At 50.8% G+C, this 19,740-nt stretch overlaps 2 protein-coding genes across 4 annotated transcripts in view; one reads left to right on the forward strand and one right to left on the reverse strand.

The window, feature by feature from the left end:
* Nucleotides 1-723: 723 nt before the first annotated feature.
* Nucleotides 724-19,740, forward strand: part of LOC309611836 (ALK tyrosine kinase receptor-like) — a 29,552-nt gene continuing 10,535 nt past the window's right edge. Inside the window, exons 1-7 of one of the 2 annotated variants that reach the window (XM_082356773.1) lie at nt 724-4,587; nt 5,269-5,359; nt 5,489-5,553; nt 6,970-7,099; nt 13,215-13,312; nt 17,069-17,161; nt 19,461-19,562. In XM_082356773.1, the coding sequence (XP_082212899.1) occupies nt 4,433-4,587; nt 5,269-5,359; nt 5,489-5,553; nt 6,970-7,099; nt 13,215-13,312; nt 17,069-17,161; nt 19,461-19,562 (734 nt within the window). In that variant the 5' untranslated portion in view covers nt 724-4,432. Of the gene's footprint in view, nt 4,588-5,268; nt 5,554-6,969; nt 7,100-13,214; nt 13,313-17,068; nt 17,162-19,460; nt 19,563-19,740 lie in introns of both variants that reach the window. The other variant, XM_082356772.1, reaches the window with a different exon arrangement.
* Nucleotides 13,727-19,740, reverse strand: part of CLIP4 (CAP-Gly domain containing linker protein family member 4) — an 87,245-nt gene continuing 81,231 nt past the window's right edge. For both annotated transcript variants that reach the window (XM_082356744.1, XM_082356736.1), the window contains one exon: nt 13,727-13,970. In XM_082356744.1, the coding sequence (XP_082212870.1) occupies nt 13,946-13,970 (25 nt within the window). In that variant the 3' untranslated portion in view covers nt 13,727-13,945. The remainder of the gene's footprint in view (nt 13,971-19,740) is intronic.

Here is a 19,740-nt window from a genome sequence, read left to right on the forward strand (position 1 = left end):
ATGGACTGCTTCCTGGGGGGGGCCCAGCAGAGTGGTGGAGACCCCCCAGCGGGAGCTGGCCCGAACCTGGAGGAGAAAGTGGCCCACACACCAGGCTTCTACTGAGCCGAGCCCCAACTGCAGCCCCTGTGCCCTGAGCCTCCCTTCCCTCCCCACCGCCCCACCCTCGAGGACCCTCCCTGACCCCGCTGCTTGCCCTGCTGATGCGCACGTGCGTCCAGACTTGGGCACCCAGCTCTCTGCGTTAAACTCTGCTCTGGTTTGCCACAGGTGGCAGTGCGGCCGCAAACAATGACCCCGAGATGGACGGGGAGGATGGAGTTTCCTTCATCAACCCACTGGGCATCCTGTACACCCCGGCTTTAAAAGGTACCCCCTCTGCCAGGTGGCAGAGCCAGCTTCCTTAAGCCAGTTCTCCCTCCAGCTAAAACTCCAGGGCTACTGATGTGAGTCCAGGACACAAAGGTGTGATCGTGGGTCCCTTGCAGGCAAGTCTTCTTAGTGGTCATCTCACCAAGTTTTCTGGAAATCAGGATGCGTGATCTGATTTGGACACAGAAGGAGAAGACTGGCCAGCCCTAGAAAATGCAACAGTAGTAGGCCCGGTACCTGTAGCAGCCAGCCTAAGTGACCCTCGTGTGGACCCTCCCACTTGCCTGCCTGTCCTCTGAGTTCCCCTCACCAGATGCACTGTGGACTTTCCTGCACAGACAGCGCTCCCTGTGGCGATGGGACGTAGGAGCAGGGACCAGAGAACCCACCCTGACCAGCTGGAGATAGAGCGCAGAGCCTGGGGGTGGGGTGCAGGGCGGCCTCCGCCCGAGGCTGACCCTCCCTCCTTCTCACCAGTGATGGAGGGCCACGGGGAAGTGAATATTAAGCATTACCTGAACTGCAGCCACTGTGAGGTAGATGAGTGCCACATGGACCCCGAGAGCCACAAGGTCATCTGCTTCTGCGACCACGGGACAGTGCTGGCCGAGGACGGTGTCTCCTGCATAGGTAAGGGGGTGGGGGAGGGAGCCCAGAGCTTGAGCCACAGCTGGTTTCTTTGGTTCTGGGACACCTCAGATGCAGTTTTGTAAACTTCCTGACACCCCTGTCTGCCCGCAACACCAGTGCTCTGACGATGGGTAGAGGGACCTGTGTGCGAAAGGTGGGTCACGGCTCGGGAAGGAGTCGCAAGTCACCTAGTCCCACCCCTAATCCCGGATGTGACCCCCACATCCCCACCAGGGGACCAGCCCATCTCCACTGACCACCCCAGCGCCAGGGACCTCAGTACTCCTAAGGCACAGAGTCCCATCGGGGAGTTACAGACCCAGACCCGTTCCTTCCGGCTTCCACTCCTCGGCTCCCTGCTCACGGTGGCCCTTCAGGCGCGGCATCTGAACACAGCGCTGCCGTCCTCCTCCTCAAGTCTTCTCCAGATTAAATAACCCGTTCATTTCCATCCATTCATATGGGACACAGGTTTATGCCTCCTCCCCATCCTGGTGTTCCAGTTGTCAACGTCCCTTTTGAAATGCAGTGTCCGGGCCCAGGCACGGTGCCTCGGTGTGGTCGATGCCAGCGTGCACCTGGGCCCTCCCTCCCATGTGCTGGGCCCAGTGCGCTTGCGGAGAGAGAATCAATTCAGCCTCCAGAGTCTAACTGACCAGGACACTCTGTCACTGGGTCGTACTGAGTTTGTCGTCATCTCAGGTGCCTGAATCTCTTCTACAGCCACTGTTGGCTCACCTTTCATCCTCATCCTGTCATGCGCATTTGATGTTTTGGATCAATGTCCAGATTTTGATATTTATCCCTTTTACATATTCCCTCCCCACAAAAGCTACTGTTGAAAGTTGTAAAACCAGGACAAACCTGCTTCATGCCCTGATCTTCTGAAAAGGATGGTGGTCCAGGTGTCCAAGGCTGGGGAGGGTCTTTCTGACTTGGGGCCAGCTCAGAGGAGAATCCACGTGGTCATCGGTGACTCGTGGGGACCTGTCTTCCAGTGTCACCCACCCCGGAGCCCCACCTGCCACTCTCGCTGATCCTCTCCGTCGTGACCTCTGCCCTCGTGGCCGCCCTCATCCTGGCTTTCTCCGGCATCATGATCGGTGAGTGTCCCAGAGCCCCAGCACTTCCAAAGCGGGGCAGGGAAGGCAGATCTGGCAGAACAGAATAGCATCTCAGGCTGTGCCATGGATGCTGAGGTTTCACTCTGGGTGGGTAGTAATGAGGGCAGCCCAAGCCAAGCCAAAACAGAAGGCCCCCTCACTCCACCCCCCTGCACATCCCTGGTTCCTAGGAGCCCCCGATTCTGAACCTCAGCCCTGTGCATAGCCTCCTGGTTGCTCAAGGAGGGGCCACTCTTCAGAGGAGAGCACCGTGGCTAAAGGTCAGCCCCACCCCAGACCTCACTTTCAGCTCTCATCAGACCTGGGCTTCAGCGGGCTCTTCTAGTCTGGCTCGCTTCCTGTGTCACGCCTCCAGCCCGCCCTTTCCCACTCCATGCAGAGAATGCAGAGCTGGTTTCTGAGTGTTCCCCATTAGGCCAGTGAGCCAAGGGGTGCTGACCTGCAGGTCGCAGAGGGCTCTGCATGGTCCAGCCAGGCTCTTCCTGCTGGAAATGCCCGGGACAGGTGGGCAGGGACCTGAGGGGAAGCAGAAGGAAAGGCTCAGCTCCGGGCAGCACTTTCAGGCCAGCCCCTCGAGGGCAAGGGAATTTGGGGGTGGACAGGGCGGTGGCAGCTAATGTGATTCCCGTGATGCCGTCCTGCAGAGAGCAGGATGACAAGAGCTAACTGGTTGCACACTTACCGCACGATGGGTGACTGACACATTTTAGTTCACCGAACCCTCAGAGAGCCCTATGATCACGGTTGGCATATTTCACAGAGGAGGAACTGAGCGCACAGGAGTCGACTCACTTGCCCTGGCCCCGCCCTGTGAATCACCTCCCATGGAGTCTGCCTCATATTTAGAATGTTCTCACACGTAGTAGTAACAGTGCCAGTGGTCACTTGTACTGGGAGAGCTGTTTAGAACTTTCCAAAACCATTTCTTTCCTCCTTTTTTCTTTCTTTCTTTCTTCCTTTCTTCCTTCCTTCCTTCCTTTCTTTCTTTTTTCTTCCTTCCTTCCTTCCTTTCTTTTCTTTCTTTCTTTCTTTTCCTTTCTTTCTTTCTTTCTTTCTTTCTTTCTTCTTCTTTCTTTCTTTCTTTCTCCTTCCTTCCTTCCTTCTTTCCTTCCTTCCTTCCTTTCTTTCTTCTTTCTTTTCTTTCTCCTTCCTTCCTTCCTTCTTTCCTTCCTTCCTTCCTTTCTTTCTTCTTTATTTTCTTTCTCCTTCCTTCCTTCCTTCCTTCCTTCCTTTCCTTTCCTTTCCTTTCCTTTCCTTCCTTTTTTTTTCATGGCACTGCACGGCTTGTGGGATCTTCGTTCCCTGACCAGGGATTGAACCCACACCCCGGGAGTGAGAGCACCATGTCCTAACCACTGGACCACCAGGGAATTCCCTCCAAAACCATTTTATGTTGGTGAATTCATTTCATTATCACAAACCTAGGGGATGGGGAGTGGGACTTTAGGAGACAGGGCAGGAGTTATTGTCCCTGCTTACAGAGAAGGAGACTGAGATCCAAAGAGGTCACGTGTCACTTGTCAGTGTCACAGCTTGTAAGTAACAAAGGCAGAATTAGAACTCAGGTCCTCAGGCACCAGCTTAGACCCAGTTTAGAGACCTTTCACTCTGTGACAGTCTCCAGCTATGTGGCTTGGCGGTTCTTCAACTGTAGGAGACACAGGTGACCAAGAGCACCAGCTGTACTCTCAAATCCATTGCCATGCTTGCCCGACCCAGTGCCTGGGCAGAGCAGAGCTGCTAAGGCAGGCCCCCTCCTGGAGACATGGGACTCCTCTGACAGCCGACTTCGGATCCAGAACCTAGCAAGAGCCTTGCTGGAACTTCTTTAGATTGAATGGCCATCTAGGGTCTTTGCTCAACCTTCCCTCACCCTGTCCTTCACATGGGGTCAGACTTTCAACACAGTATGGTGGCTTCCCAGCCTTCCTGGGTTCCCTCCCAATTATCTCTCACAGGCATTTCCCCTAATAAAATCCTTGCATGTTTAATCCTGTCTTGGGTCTGCTTCTCAGAGGACCCAAACTAATGTGCCTCTGCCCCTGCATGATACAATAAATCTTTTCCATTTATATGATTTTAAGCTTTACATTTACTTTCATCTTTCAATTAAAGGTACACTTTCACGTCTGTAATCATTTTGTTGGTATGACTAAGTGTGATGGAAAGATTTAGATCCCTGTGGAGGAGCTGGAGATCCAGGAAGGCTTCCTGGAGGAGGTGGCCTGGCTGCCTGGCCTGGGCCACCTTGCGCTGACCTCCGTGTGTCTGCAGTGTACCGCCGGAAGCACCAGGAACTGCAAGCCATGCAGATGGAGCTGCAGAGCCCCGAGTACAAGCTGAGCAAGCTCCGCACCTCCACCATCATGACCGACTACAACCCCAACTACTGTTTTGCCGGCAAGACCTCCTCCATCAGTGACCTGAAGGAGGTGCCCAGGAAAAACATCACCCTCATCCGGTGAGTGCCCATCACTGTCCTGGGGGGCAGCGGGGGGTGTGGGGGAGGCAGGGAAGGGAGAGCTCCAGGGGGCCAGATGTCATCCCTGCACCACGAAATCCTCCGGCAGCAAGAAGCCAGTAGAGCCACCCCTCGGGGCACACCCAGTCCCCCCAGGGGGAGAAGGTTCAGTGTTCAGGGCCATTGGGGGGGGTGTTTGCTTGTTCAACACCCCATATACACATGGGGTTGGTACAATGAGAGGGGGATTAGATGGGAGGAAAGGGGCTCTCCTCAAAATCCACCCAAGTGCCCCTCCCCAAGTCTTGCTCCCCTGCCCACTCCCAGCTCCCAGAGCACCCTCTGCACGTGTCTGTCACTCACCAACCACACTCCAGGGGGTGTCCGCCAGCTGTCTATGCCCCACACCCCCGGCCCCAGGGAGCACAAGCCTCCCTGGCAGGCTTAGTCTTAGGTCCCTGGCAAATATTAGAGGCTCAGTAAGTGTTCACAGAAGGAATGTCCAGCCAATGTCCTGAATCCTGACTTGGAAACTTTCTTGCCAGGTAAAGCAATGGAGGCCCAGGACCGACGAGCAAAGCCAGACTGAGGGCGTTACCCTTGAGGGTGTGCGTGACCCCCTGGCTCCCGTGTGCATCCACTAAATGTGCCCCTGTCTCATCTCGCCTTCTCTTTGCACAGGGGTCTGGGCCACGGTGCGTTTGGGGAGGTGTATGAAGGTCAGGTGTCTGGAATGCCCAACGACCCGAGCCCCCTGCAAGTGGCTGTAAAGGTAAGAGGCGGCTCCCTTGTGGGCCTGACCTTGGCCAGGGGTCTCTGTAAGCGTGGCTCTCTGCTGACAGCCTCTGACCTCTGCGGCTCACAGCCTCCTTCTCCTTCCCACCCTCCCTTCTGTGCCCAGACGCTGCCTGAGGTGTGTTCCGAACAGGACGAACTGGATTTCCTCATGGAAGCCCTGATCATCAGGTACCGACACAGGGAGACACCCCACACCACTTCCTCAAGCCTGTAAGGGACACGAGATGTTTCTAACAGGCACGTCTCTGAGGGAAACAGGGTTGTCCTGCAGCGTACCCCTCCCTCTCCAACAGGAGACTCCGTAAATTCTTAGCACGTCTTACCAGAGTGGAACCAGCCCCCAGATGGTTGTCTTAGAAAAAGAATCCAATCGGTATCACTCCGCCTTCAACCAGCATCCCTGTGTCATCCACTGGTGCCTTTCCCCCTTTTCTTAGGAAACAGAGCGTGCTGGTTGTTGACAGTAGAAGATACAATCCTCCTCCAGGTATCTCTTCCACCGGGTGCTTCGCCAACCCCAGCTCTCAGCTCTCGTGTAAAGGAAATGGGCCCCCAAGTGATGGAAGGCGCCCACCCTGGTCCACCCAGCTGGCCTGACCCTTCAACTGGTGGATCTGGGGCCCCCCACTGGGAGTCTCGGCGTCCGGGGCTCTGACAGCAGATGTCGGACCTTGAGATCTGGCCAGGCTCATGGCCTCCTGGTGCACTGGGGAACCTCAAACATCCTGAAGGCTGGGGTGGCCCGAGGTCTCCCCTTGACAGAAGTGGCAGAGGGAACGAGTCCAGAGCAGTGCGTGTGGTGCGCTGGGTCCATAGGAGGATAGCAGCAGGCTCAGCTCCTGCTTTAAAAATGACGTATTTTCTGATTGAGCATGTAATATGTGATTATTGAATAAAACCTGGAAAGTAGAAGAGTAGATGGAAGGAGACCCAAATCACTCCATCTCCCTACTTGGCAGTAACTAAGCAGCATTATATTTGGGTGTACCATCACCCAGTGTGTCACCTCTGCGCGCGGGCACCCACGTGGAGTTCCCTGGCCCCGCTGCCTCACGTGTCCCGGTAGGATCACGTTAACAAGAAAACCCAAATCTCAGAGCCCCCATGAGGAGTCCACAGTGGGAGCCCGTGGCCCTCTTCCTTGTTCTCCTCCACACACGGTCACCGGGCAGGTCTCACGCAGTCCCTCGGGGAAGCAGTTCCTCCAGCTTCCGCCTGAGGCCTTCCTCTGAAAACCCAAACCCCAAACGTGAATCCTGGCCAGCAGTCCGCGCCCAAGCCTCGAAGCCCTCCCCTCCCCCCGCCCCACCTTCTCACCCAAGTCCCTCCTCCACCCCACCGCCTCCAAGCAAGTTCTTTCAAGCAGACTGAACTCCTGCCAGCCCTGCCCTCTGGTTCTTCCAGCTGCTCAGCAACCAGATTATCCTCTGCTTAGGCCCAGCCTGGGACGCCTGCTTCCCACATTTACAGAAAGCATTTACAAAATGTGGCTTCTGAAAGCATAACTCTGTACCCAGCTTTGCCCACTTAAGATTTTCCCAGACTCAGCTCAGTTAAATTCGATTACTCCCCTCTGCTCTGCAGCAAGTTCAACCACCAGAACATCGTGCGCTGTATCGGGGTGAGTCTGCAAGCCCTGCCCCGATTTATCCTGCTGGAGCTCATGGCGGGAGGAGACCTCAAGTCCTTCCTCCGAGAGACGCGCCCTCGCCCGGTGAGTGAGAACCAGCCTTTCCCAGTAGCTGTGCCGGGGGACGGAGCGGGGGGCGGAAGGAGCCAGGGTGGGCAGCCTGGGAAGCAACATACTCAGTGGGACCGAGGGAGTCGGCCCACGGGCTCGGATCTGGGGGAAAGGCGGGAGAGAGGGGACAGAGGGTGGCTGATGGCCGAGCCCAGCCCCAGGGAGCTTGTGCAAGGCTTGTGCAACATCTTCTCCAGGCTGTATCTATTTTTATGGCCTGCTGATTGTGGAAAACCAAACTAGGGACAAGCACAGTGGGGGGACTTTCATGCTGGCTGTGTCACTCACTCAACCAACTGACTTGGGGCGGGTCACTCTGCATCCACCCGTTCTGAGCCCCACTGTCCTCATCTCTCAAATGCGGACACCCTGACCTTGTAGTTTTACTATCAAAGTCGAGTGCTGGGGTATTTAGGAAGGTGCTGCATACATGTTATGGTTAAAGGGCTAGAGCTTGGGGGAGTGAAGAAACCTAAGTGGACCCACCCACGCCCAGCCCTGCTTGGCCATTGGACCACCTGCTTAGGGCAGCCAACCCCCTCTAACCTCAGCATCTGCAACGTGAACTCCTCGGGCTAGGCTACAACATCTCAGACAGAGATCATTTATATAACACAGCACACTGGGCGATCCCGGAGTCCAGCTGTCCACTCCGGTCACTGCCGGGGTCTTCAAGAGGCCTGGACCCTGGAAACTGGAGCAGAGCCGACCCCTGAGTTAGGACCTGACTTCCTTTAGTTGCCACTGGACTCTGAGGGCCACGGGGAAGACTTGTACCCTCCCCACCCCCAGGAAAGCAGAGAAGACTGACAACCGCTGTGCCACAGCAAGCCCAGAACGGAACACTCCTCACGAGGACCCCAGGTGGTGGCGCAAACCTCGGAAGGTCACGCCTACTCCAGCCCACGCCTTCACTCAGGCTCAGTTTAGAGACCGCATCCTTAGGAGCCTCCACACTGTTCCCGCAAGCCTCTCTCGGCATCTAAGAGGAATCCGATCTAACTCCTTGAGATAAGTGTGTACGCACCTGAGCACACGTGGCAGGAGGAAGGGGGCTGGGGGAGGCGGAGCGAGAACTAACCCCGCCTCGTGATAATCCTCTCCTGCATTATCAGCCTCCTCCCCAGAGTTTCACGTTTCTCACAACCACCCTATGAAGTAGATGGTACAGATCTCACCCCGTTCTGGCGACGGGAAAACAGTGGCTCGGAGTGGTCATGTGACTTGCCGAGGCGCGCAGGAAGCGGAAGAGCTGGGATAGAGCTCAGGCCTGCTGGCTCCTGATTCCATGCTCTCTCCAGCCTGCTGTGCTGTTAATCCTGATGGTCCCCTTTGAGAAGCCCCGAGTGCCAAGGTGAGGGTGGGTTGTTCACAGCAACTGCCGCCAGCTATGCAGGCATCCCTGCCAGCTCTGGGCACCAGCCTTGGCTTTCCCACCAGCACCCAGCAAGGCCGAGCAGTGCTGGGAAGCAGTGCCTCTGGCAGACGTCAAACAGGGAACACATGGTATCACACTTTGGGCAGAGGCATAGCTCTGGCTTTCCCACTGGAGATTCCTGGGGCTTGAGGACAAGAAAGTGTTGTGACCTCCTTGTAAAGGGAATCTGGGAACCCTTCACTTGGCAAGTCCGAGGACTTGCAGGCAAAGGTATCTCTCTCCCTTGATGATGAAAGAGGATTTGAATGTTGTCTCAAAGAACGAAGCACCAGCAAGGAAAGGCGGATCACTGATATGTCCCACCACCTCCAGCCCCAGTGCCACCCCAAGGAGGCTCAGAGCAGGAGCCTGCTGCCAAGTTCCGACCTCTAGCTGCAGGCACCGCCCGAGGGATGCCCACAGCCAGGAGAAGGTCGACTCTGCTTGGGAGAGCCGCTTCTACGGGTCAGGATCCCCGCCACCAAATCTGCCCGTTAACCCTTGACCCTGCTCTTCTTCTGTGTGGCTCTCCCTGCCAACCATGCCCCCAGGTCCTGGTAGCACCCCGGTCTTCCTCCTTACCCCTTTACACACCCACTCATCTCAGGTGAGCTGGTCGTTCCTGAGGTACTGCCCACGATGGGTGATTTAAAATGTCAGACCACAGCCCTCCAGAGTGACCCCGTGCAAATGTGTTTGTAGCAGCAACTTCCGGCCATGGGTGGAAGGGGTGGGGAGGTGGGGAGGAGGTTGCTGGGTGTCCTGCATGGATTCTCAGAACCACAAAATCCAGCTTAGTGGAGTGGGGGTCAGGTTGACTGTGAGAAAGGAGCGCGATTTAGAAGTGGACCAAGGGGGGCTAATATCAGCAAATCCTACACATGATGAAGAAGGGAGGGACTGGCTGATGGACATCAGGGCTGGAGAGATACACACCCTGAGGAGCGGGTGGGCAGAGTTGCGCCTCCAGGCTGTGGAACTCACTGGATTCGAAGGCCTGACGTCCACCTGATTCATTTGTTTGAAGTGCTTGAGTCTGTCCGGGCGTACCTGATGATGACCTGCTGTGTGCAGGCACCCGGCTGGGCACTCAGAATCAGGCGAGCACTCTATGCTCACTTCCTGCCATCCCTGGTGCTCAGTGGCTCCATGGACCATCAGGATAGAAGGACATGAGGTAATGATGGATATACAGACTCAGAGGACAGAATGGGCGCCTGGGCCAACCATGTCTGTCATGGAAATGAAATTCATGGGTACAGAGGAAAACATCGTTCGGTCCCAGGACCCCACCTCCTCAAGAAGGAAGGACCCTTTTAATATCAAAATAATTTTGCAGATGCTCTCTTTATTGAACAAAATTTTATTGAGGGTTTAATATATGCCAGATGTAGGCTAGTAGCTGTCTTTTAATATCAGTTGATTCAATCAATAATAGCAAAGGCCATTAAGGAGTCAGTAATCTCTTTATTCAAGGTGGCGGTCATTGACCGCTATAGTGTCTATAGCTGCTTGGAACATGGTAATCCTGTAGGTAATGGCTCTAGAGAAGAGGCTCAGTACAAGACGGCTTCTTGGATGTCAGAGGTCAACAGCGCAGAGGTGAGAACCTCTGATTGCAACTAATGCTTAGGTTTTCATCTTTGGCTTCAACTTTGCCAAATACCAATGCTGCCTCCAAAATGCGTGGAGGGGTATTTTCTCGGCCATGTCAGGAGCCAGGAATGTGAGGGCCCAGCACCATTCACATCTCATCACTTTTCAAGATGGATTTTTGCCACTTTTAATATTTTGTGTCCCCTGTCTGCATTCTTTGCTTCTTCCTTTCATCTTTCCCTCTTCCCCTCATAGGTGTCAATTTTAAAATATATCCCTAGTCTGTTTTTCACTTGGTGAAACAGTTCCTCCCCCATGTCCTGTGACCCTTCATCTCTAAATGTGGAAACTACTTAAGGAAGGAACAGATATCAATATTATTCTGTCTTTTATTAGTATATACATTATCCTTTGGAAATAGCCCCTCAGAAACTACGAGCAAAGAAATTATGCCACTTCAGTGGGCCTCTTTTCTCCCATGTAAAAGTAGGATATTGGTCAAAACAGTGTCCCTGAAGGGAACTCCCGTACCCTGAGGTGCTACACACTCACACACATGCTCTAAAGAATTCCTTGGTCAAGCAAATTTCAGAGCCACGCAGACTCCCCTCTTATTGATTCTCAGTACACATTAGCGTATAGCCAAGACTCTAATAATTCCTGTGATAAAGACACCTATTTAACCCAGGAATTCCCATGCCTGTTTGATTGAATTCCATCCCACAGCCTGCTTTGGGAAATACTGGACAAAATCCTCTCTGAGTACTGGGCGGGATACACGCATAACCATGACTGCCCCGAGTTGCCAAAGGAAGTGCCGCATTCAGTGGCAAAGAGGGGGAAAAACCCTGGTTCCAAGTCCTTCTTTGCCCAGGATGGATATAAACGGCACTGAGCACACTGGCTACGCTCTGCACTGCTAGTTTTAAGTATCGGTTTTGCCACAGCATCCACACCTCCCCCACTGCGCACACACACACACACACACACACACACACACACACACACACACCCCCATGGGTTACCGACTATCTGCTTCTGTGCAGACTGATTAGCGGCGCAGTTAATTTGCTCTGAGCAGCCAAAGACAGGGAGCCCAGATAAACCCGGCCCGTGGGTTAATGCCTGGGAAGATTTAGTCCCTGCAGCACACCAGACTCATGGAGCATTTGAGACATTAATGGTCCTTGCATCCTGAGTGATGGGGGCTAAGACACAAAGAGACCCGGGGGGAGCTAGGACTGGGTCCTCTTTGGCAGGAACAGAAAGCAGTTTGAAAGAAAGAGAGAGAAAAGATTGTTCTAATACTATAGCAAGATGGATGCATGTTCCCCTTGGAAATATATTACTTTCCTTTTCCCCAGGAAAAGGGGACTGTCTCTCACAGTGCCCAGTACTTCTCAGCCTGACAAGGTCCCGGGAGAAGCCCAGCACAAGAGCCATTTCCCAAGACCCCACAGCACCCTCCAGGAGCAGCCCCCTCCATAACTGCAGAGCCCTCTATGAAGCACTCACTCTGTGCCTCTGACTATAGGTGCTTCTAACAATCCAGTGAGGCCAAGAGTGTCATGCTGATTTCACAGACCAGGACACGGTGGCTTCGACAGAGGCAAAGCGGTCAGCCCCAGGCCACACAGCCAATAAGGGACGAGCAGGATGAAGCCCAGCTCAGCTCAGCTGAGCACCGAAATGTGCCCTTACGGCATCTGTGTGCTGCATCTGTATTCACTTGGGTACCGTGCACTGTGCCCATGGGTACTCCGGCCCTTCTCGGACACGCTCTCCCGAGAAGCTCAGTTTTAACTCCTAGAATCCTACTTCCCCCAACCCAGACCCTTAAAGCCCAGCTCAGGGCAGTTTCGGCTCCACCCTGTTGACTGTGTGACCTGAGGCTCTCTGAGCCCTCAGCCCTCTCATCTTTAATACAGAGGTAACCTCTCTTCCCTACCGACCACACGGGATGTTGCATCAAAGGAGATCATGTCCTGGGACTTGCTCTGTTACATGTAAGGCCCTGCCCAATGGTCCATGGGCAGAGACTATTCCCCTCCCTGAGTCATCTCCCCCAGAACTGAAGCATGCCCTAGACAAACTCCTCTCTGCCTCCTTCAGACCCCTGCTATCGCCCCAAGGAGTCCCGGGGAGGCCCCGATCTGTGGCTGGCATCTGGGTAAACCCTAGTTCGGCTGTAATCAACCAACGAACCCCCTTGTTCACTGAACCACGGCAGCGAGCTAAGGGTCGTGCTGGAGACCACGGAAGTGGACGCTGAAGGCCCTGCCTCAGGTGCCTCTAAGTTTCCTTGGGGACGTGGTAAAATAGGCACAGAAGAGCACAGTGAATGTGACGCTGCATGACGACGTGTTGCTGCAGACTTGGGAGTTTAGGAATTTAAAAGACACCAAGGAGGGCGTAGCCCTCAGAAAAGACTTCCCAGGGCTCCACCAGGCTGTGGGGAGGCAAAGACGGGGTGCATCTCAGGGGCAGCGGGGGTGAGGGGGCGGCAGCAACTTTTGCACAAAAGAGAATTCATGCAGAAAAGCCAGAGATGGCTCTTCAGCTGCCCAGCATTTTCTGGAAGCTTTCCTTTTTCAATCCACTTCAGGTCTAGGTCTTCAGGAAGAAAATTAATTTTTTTTTAATATTTTTAAGCATTTAACTAGAGCATTTCTAAAACAACATTAGCCCCCTTGATTTCCTCACAGGCCTGTTTGTACGTTTGGGGGATTCAAATGTTTATGAAGACTGAGGTGGAAGAATGGGCAGAAAAAATGCAAAGGGGCAGGATGTCTGCCAGTACCGGTTCCTGTGGTTTAGGGTTCCGTCCCCACTCATCTGGGAGCTGTGACCCTGTAAATGTTGCGCCCACCTGCAGAAATGGAGTCTTTGGTCTGGGCTAAGCCCAGGCATCTGCATTTTTTTTAAAGCCACCAGGTGATTTTGAATGTGCAGCCAGGGCCGAGACCCTGGGGGTGGCGCACCTGTTTGGCCTCCTAGCAAGCATGAGAAGCGAGTGTTTCAGATCTTCTCTCCCCCAAGAGCTTCTCATCAGCCGGTCATTTCTGTCTGCCACAGAATCAGCCCTCCTCCCTGGCCATGCTGGACCTCCTGCACGTGGCTCGGGACATAGCCTGTGGCTGCCAGTATCTAGAGGAAAATCACTTCATCCACCGGTGAGTCTAAGTGACCTTGCTCTACCCTCGCCTTCTGTATGCTTCCCTACATGTCTCAGGGGCCCAGATCACGCCTTCAGAGCAGAACAATAGGTCTCTCTCCAAAGCTGTTTGGATGGTTCAGCTTTGTTTGTCTTTAAGATGGTTATTACTCTACCAGGGCTTCATTTGGCCCATATGTAAAGTGGGATCATAAAACATCCATACCAGCGCTGGAGACCCAGATGAAGCTATACCTGACCCCCTGCAGGGACTCCTGCCTGTGTCAAGTCCTAGATCATGTGAACGCTTCCATGCCTAGAAAACTGGGCTCCTTAAGGGAAGTTTAAGGAGTTTATATTTTCACATATCTGACTATGGGTAACTCGAAGGCAAGGACCCTGTTTTATTCATCTTCATATCCCTGGCACATAGTGGGGCACAATAAATGTTTATTGGATAAATTATTTTTTTTCTAAAATACTCTGAAATGAAGAATAATGATTATTTTCTCCACCTCTGTACTTCATTTCTTCTACTCTCTATGATCCTTGTGTTTAAATGGTGTTTGCATTGGTACATCAAGTCCATGTATAATGCTATAGACATGAGAGATGACGCGTATTCCTTTCCATGTGGCCATCGATGGCTTTCTCAGCAGACAGCTTGATTCTGAAACCTGGAAAGTCAAGTAGATCGTTAGGCTCTTTGCAAAGCTCTTCCTAACCATTTGCTTCTAATTTAGTAAATAACAACCTGGTGAACTAATAAACACTCATTAACCCATCAAAGAGTATAAGACATGTTCCTAATAATTAGAATATGTAATACAACGTAGAAAATGAGAGAATCTGTATGAGTTTAGAAATAGAAAAGCGTGTAGGTAGATAGCAAGCTATGCTTCCTTCCCTAATAAAAATGGGGAAGTTGAAGATCAAGAAATACACTGGCCTAGCTTCCCAAAACCATTCCTGAAGCAAGGCGAGAAGCTCACATCGGCTCATCCTTTGACTGTCACTTCATCATTTTGATCTTCAGATCTTCCTCTTGATTTTCAACCTTTCCAACTTGCAGATCATTGTGCTTGATAGAAATAACAGAAGTAAAAGAGAAGCCGGGCTCAGTTCTTTCTGTTCTCATCCAACCCTGCCATTGTCATTCTTGCCCTTTTTAATGTGTACACAACTTTCCATAAATCTCAGCTCTGGGCTTTATTGTTGTTCAGACATGGCAAGGCTGTACTCTTTTTAGAACTAGTCCTTGGCTAGAGCCATCTTTCCATCTTTTGTCCACGTCCTCTAAGTCTGGGCTCATCTGAGAGCAACATGTGCCGTCACCTTGGTGACTTCAGAACTCTCCCTTCACTTCTCCCTGAGGTTGTTTCTGCCTTTTTAAAAAAAAAAAAAGATTTATTTATTATTTTATTTATTTTTGGCTGCTTCAGGTCTTAGTTGCGGCACGTGGGATCTTCGTTGAAGCATGCGGGCTCTTCGTTGCTGCGCACGGGCTTCTCTCTAGTTGTGGCGTGCAGGTTTTTTCTCTCTCTAGTTGTGTCGCACAGGTTCCAGAGCACGTGGGCTCTGTAGTTTGTGGCACACAGGCTCTCTAGTTGAGGCATGCGAGCTCAGTAGTTGTGGTGCACGGGTCCAGCTGCCCTGCGGCATGTGGGATCTTAGTTCCCTGACCAGGGATCAAACCCGCATCCCCTGCATTGGAAGGCGGATTCTTTACCACTGGACCACCAGGGAAGTCCCCGTTTCTGCCTTTTTATCTCCACTCCCACATTAGTCACCAAGCGTCCAGATTCTCTGACTGAGGGATCATATCCATCTTTCCTCTGACGTTTTGAAATCTGCTTTCCTAGAGGCATGATAACATGTTGACTATATCCAGTGCTGTTATTACAGATAATAAGATAACAGGATCATATTCTCTTAAGATTCTTATGGCTTCCATATCTGTAAATAGTTACTGAAGGTCAGAATTAGATCCCAGAGTAATAGTTTGTTGCTCCTTTTATCTTTTTTGAGAAATGAAATTGTCAAAGATTGAATCAATAATGTATCAGATGATCTGCTTTATAAGCAAAGGGTTACTATTAGCAGAAATTGTCCATCTCGATCAAAGCTCTCTTCTGAGGTAATTGGTTTGAAGAAAGCATCTTTTACATCTTCTAACTGGCTTGAGGTCTGTGGCACACTCCCCAAATAGGTTTACCTTAATTCTCTTTCCTCCACCCAGTGTCTGCCTCAAGATTCGCAGACTCCCACGCACCCACACCTGCTGAATTCAGAGTGGAACTCCCTCACCAGATCCACATGCTCCCATTTTTCTATTAGATCTGTTTCCTTTGGACATGCTTTATTGCCATTTCAAGAAATATGTGTCATTCTACCAATTCTTGGTGTGTTCTATGATGTGACATTTACTTTCCTGCCATTAGATTCAAGATCAATTTTTTAAGCAACCATTCCCTGCACATCAATGGAAAGACCTTTCCGGATCCATAAATATTGTTCCTGGTCTATTTCACTATATTACTCTTGAGAAGCAATGGTTATATCTCCTACTATTTTTTTCTTCTTTTTGATGTCATATATGTTATGCTTTTATGGTTTCCTTAGGGCATTTTATGCACCATTGCTCCTCGAAATTCAACTTAAACCTTCTGGATCAGGGCAGTGGCATTAATGACATCCATCTCCCACCCTGACCCATTGTTCTGATCTCCTAAGCCATGATGCCCTATCCAGACCCTATTTTTTTTTTAATACTATCCAGTTGTTTATTCTCCATGTCCTTCTTTCTCAGCCAAAGGTCAGAACCTTCATGAAACCAACTGAAAATGTGAAAACACCACCTGTTCCCCCCAAGGAGTACTTTTTTTTTTTTTTCCCATCCAGGACTTTAATATTATTAGAAACCCATTCCAGACTTCTTCTGGCTGCATCCTTAATCCCCACATGCATGTCAAGAATGGGTTAGCAGTCAGTGAGTAGAAGTTGATGGATCTTGGAAAGCTTCTGATCAGGGCTTACAGGTGTGCTATGGGAGAATAGGCCATCTGGAGCATAACAACTAAGGAGACAAGATAACTTTCTAACTCGAAAGAAGTGATTCTTCGGCCACATAGCTATGATGCATACAGCTTAGCAAAGCCTTTAGATAAAATCATGGATGTAAAAACCATAATGGTTTATTAAAAAATAAAACTAGAAATATTTGTGAATACTTTGACCTACTTGAATCTGATCATGGAAATTATGCTGTTCCAGAACACTCCTTCATCCAACCGGCAAAAACCAACCGGCAATCTGTACAGAACAATAGCCTAAAGCCAAAAGCATTTCTTATGTCCCTCTATTATCTTCTTTTAGCTTAAGTTTTTTTGATAAAATAAGGATAATAATAGCACCTTGTGTCTTACAGAGTTGTGGTGAGAATTAGATATGAAGCACATAGAACAGTGCTTAAGTACACAGTAAAAGGCCAATCGATTTTCTAGTTCCTATTATAGTTATTTTCATTATTATTATCCCATTTAACATTTCAATCATCTCCCCAAATCCTTTTCCATTTCCCTGTTAGTTCTGAGACCTAGAATTGCTTAGCTATTTCTTTCATACTGAAGTATAATGTAGAAAGGAACTATAGGGAAGAAAAGGGAACTATCTGAACCTTCACATTGGAGGTGAAAATCCTTCTGCTGAATATAATACATTTATCTTTTCAAGAATAAAATTAGGAAATGCATTTTCTCATTTTCTTTCTTCCCAGGGACATTGCTGCCAGGAACTGCCTCTTGACCTGTCCAGGCCCTGGAAGAGTGGCCAAGATTGGAGACTTCGGAATGGCTCGAGACATCTACAGGTGAGTAAAGACTGCCATCACCCATCAGAGCTCACCTCCTCAGCTTAACCCCCTCAAGAGAGTGCGACAAGGCTGCTTGTGCCCTAAAGCATCTCTGGTGCCCTGTCAACTTGCCACCTAAAATGTCATTAAGTTCCTTTTCAGGACATGGGAAGCCTTAATCATTGCTCATGCCTGAAGGGCTAATTCTAGGATCACACTGCCTGCAATAATTGACACTAAGCTGTTAATTAGATTGTCTTTCTGGTTCCAACTCTATAGTCCTAGCATGTTCTGAAACACAGAATAACCTGGATACTTGATATGGAAAAAGTTGCTAAGTAAACTTGAACTTACTTAACCCCTTTCCTCAATACTCAGGAATTCTAAACAGGATTAGCTTCTGTCACCCCAGGCAAGAGCACCTTAGAACTGACAGGAAACTGGGCCCAGCTCATCGCTCTTCTTTTCTCACACCAGGAGACACAGGAATGTAGTTCAAAGCCCATCAGTACTTAGCTCAGCTTCATTTCTTTTTCCCTGTCATATTCTTAAGGCTACATTAAAAAATAAAGTAAATTTTAATTTAAAATAAAAACAAAACCTCTATTATACTTTATCCCACTCTTCTCTTCCCAACCCCTAGTTTCTTCTTCTTTTTTTTTTTTTTTTGGTCCATGCCGCACTGCATGGGGGATCTTAGTTCCCCAGCCAGGGGTTGAACCCATGCCCCGTGCCCTGCAGTGGAAGCGCAGAGTCCTAACCACTGAACTGCCAGGGAATTCCCATTTCTTCTTTGTCTAATTATTTACAACAGTGACTCACTCCATTAGCTGAGCAAGTCACTCCCTTGCATGGTCACTAATTACACCTTCCCTAATCCGGAGGGAGAGTGAGGAGGGATGGTCATGTAGACCTTTCAGTCTTTGGAGAATAAGGGAGACCTTGAAGGCCTCCCACGGAACTGGTAAACAATCTCCATGGGGTAAGAATGCCGATGGCATCCTGTTACCACAGGATAGCAGTACATGGGAAATTAGGGGTTAGCAATGTTTTCAGCTACAGTCATCTACCACTGGTATCCACCACATACCCTGGTAATGCTCCATTTCACCCTCTTCTATCACCCAGAGTCTCAGCGTTCCTTCCCCTCCTGTCTCAGAGCACCCCGGGAGAGCCTGTGCTCTAAGACACAAACATTGCAGTGAGACTTAGTGAGTCACATGATCTGGCCCTTCCTCTCCATCCTCAGCACCGACAGTTCCCCAGCTCTAGGCTTCACCACCCAACTTCCCTACAGCCCCGGCTTCCCACAGGCACCGTGCAACACCACATGTCAGGAATGGTCTTCCTCGAGAGCTGCTTTGCCGTTCCAGCTCCAACAGCGCCCCCAAGAAACTTCTCCTATACTCTACCCCCACCTTGGGTAGAACAAATGCATTCTTCATTGGTCACCGAGCTTCGTACATACCTACATCATCACATGTGTTGTTGTTCTTACTGCAGTTGATTCTGTCTGTTTCTTCCACTAAACCATACGTTGGAAGAGAGAGACTATGACTTATTTATGTCCTCAGCACGTGGCGGAACACCTGACACATACTCAGTACTCAGTTCATGTTTATTGGAGTAATTAATTAATCTAGGCAGCTGGTGGGGAGACACCTCCCATAACACACCAGGCGTGGGAGCACAGGGCTGGGGTGGAGCTGGCTTCAGTGGTATGAATTCATTTATTAGCTTTTTTCAGTGAGTTGCATTAATGACATCAGTGACGAAAACTAGTGAGTCACCTCATACCATGGAAGCCAGGTGCTCTCCTGGGGGCTCTGCTATGGCACGCAGCTTCCCGCCCGCCGCCTAGAGGGTTCCATGTCGAGCACCTGTATTGAATTAGATGCTGTGTGAGTGCCGAGGAGGGTCCAGAGGAGGACACCAGCCCTGCCCTCAGTTCTCCCATTTTGGATCTCGCGTTACCGTGGATCATCAGGAACAGTACTTACAAGGTTGGCGTCATGTTATTCATTGTGAGTTATAATAAACAAAACCCACCAGGGAAATCTAACTATCTGCCAGCGGGTATTTTTAGTCATTGCACAGATCTTTCCTTTCACGCCTGCAGTGGGCTGTTTTGTCTCCTATGAAGCGACACTAAGGTTGTTAACTAGGTGGTCTGTGTCCCCTGCTCCCCTCCTGAACCGCAGGCGCCCCTTGTTAATTTCCGTCCGTTAACGGGTAGACCTTGTTGTTGCCACTCTCTCAAGGTACCTGGCTCAGAGCCATTTCCAGAACCAAGTCCGCTTTTCTCTTCTCCCTGCAGAGCGAGCTACTACCGAAAGGGAGGCTGTGCGATGCTGCCGGTCAAATGGATGCCCCCGGAGGCCTTCATGGAAGGAATATTTACTTCTAAAACAGACACGTGGTGAGTCTTTCTGCTGCCCTCCTCCAGGTCTCACTGTGGGCCTTAAGGTAGAGCTCGTGAGCCAAATGATCCCACACTCTCGTGGGGAAGGGTAAGAGGAGAAGAATCAACACACCTCTCCAACGGGGGCTCTCAGAGGTTGGCGTACATCAACAGAGCATCGGAACCACCGGAAAGG

This window comes from Balaenoptera borealis (assembly GCF_965194805.1).
Source record: "Balaenoptera borealis genome assembly, chromosome: 15".
NCBI lineage: Eukaryota > Metazoa > Chordata > Mammalia > Artiodactyla > Balaenopteridae > Balaenoptera > Balaenoptera borealis.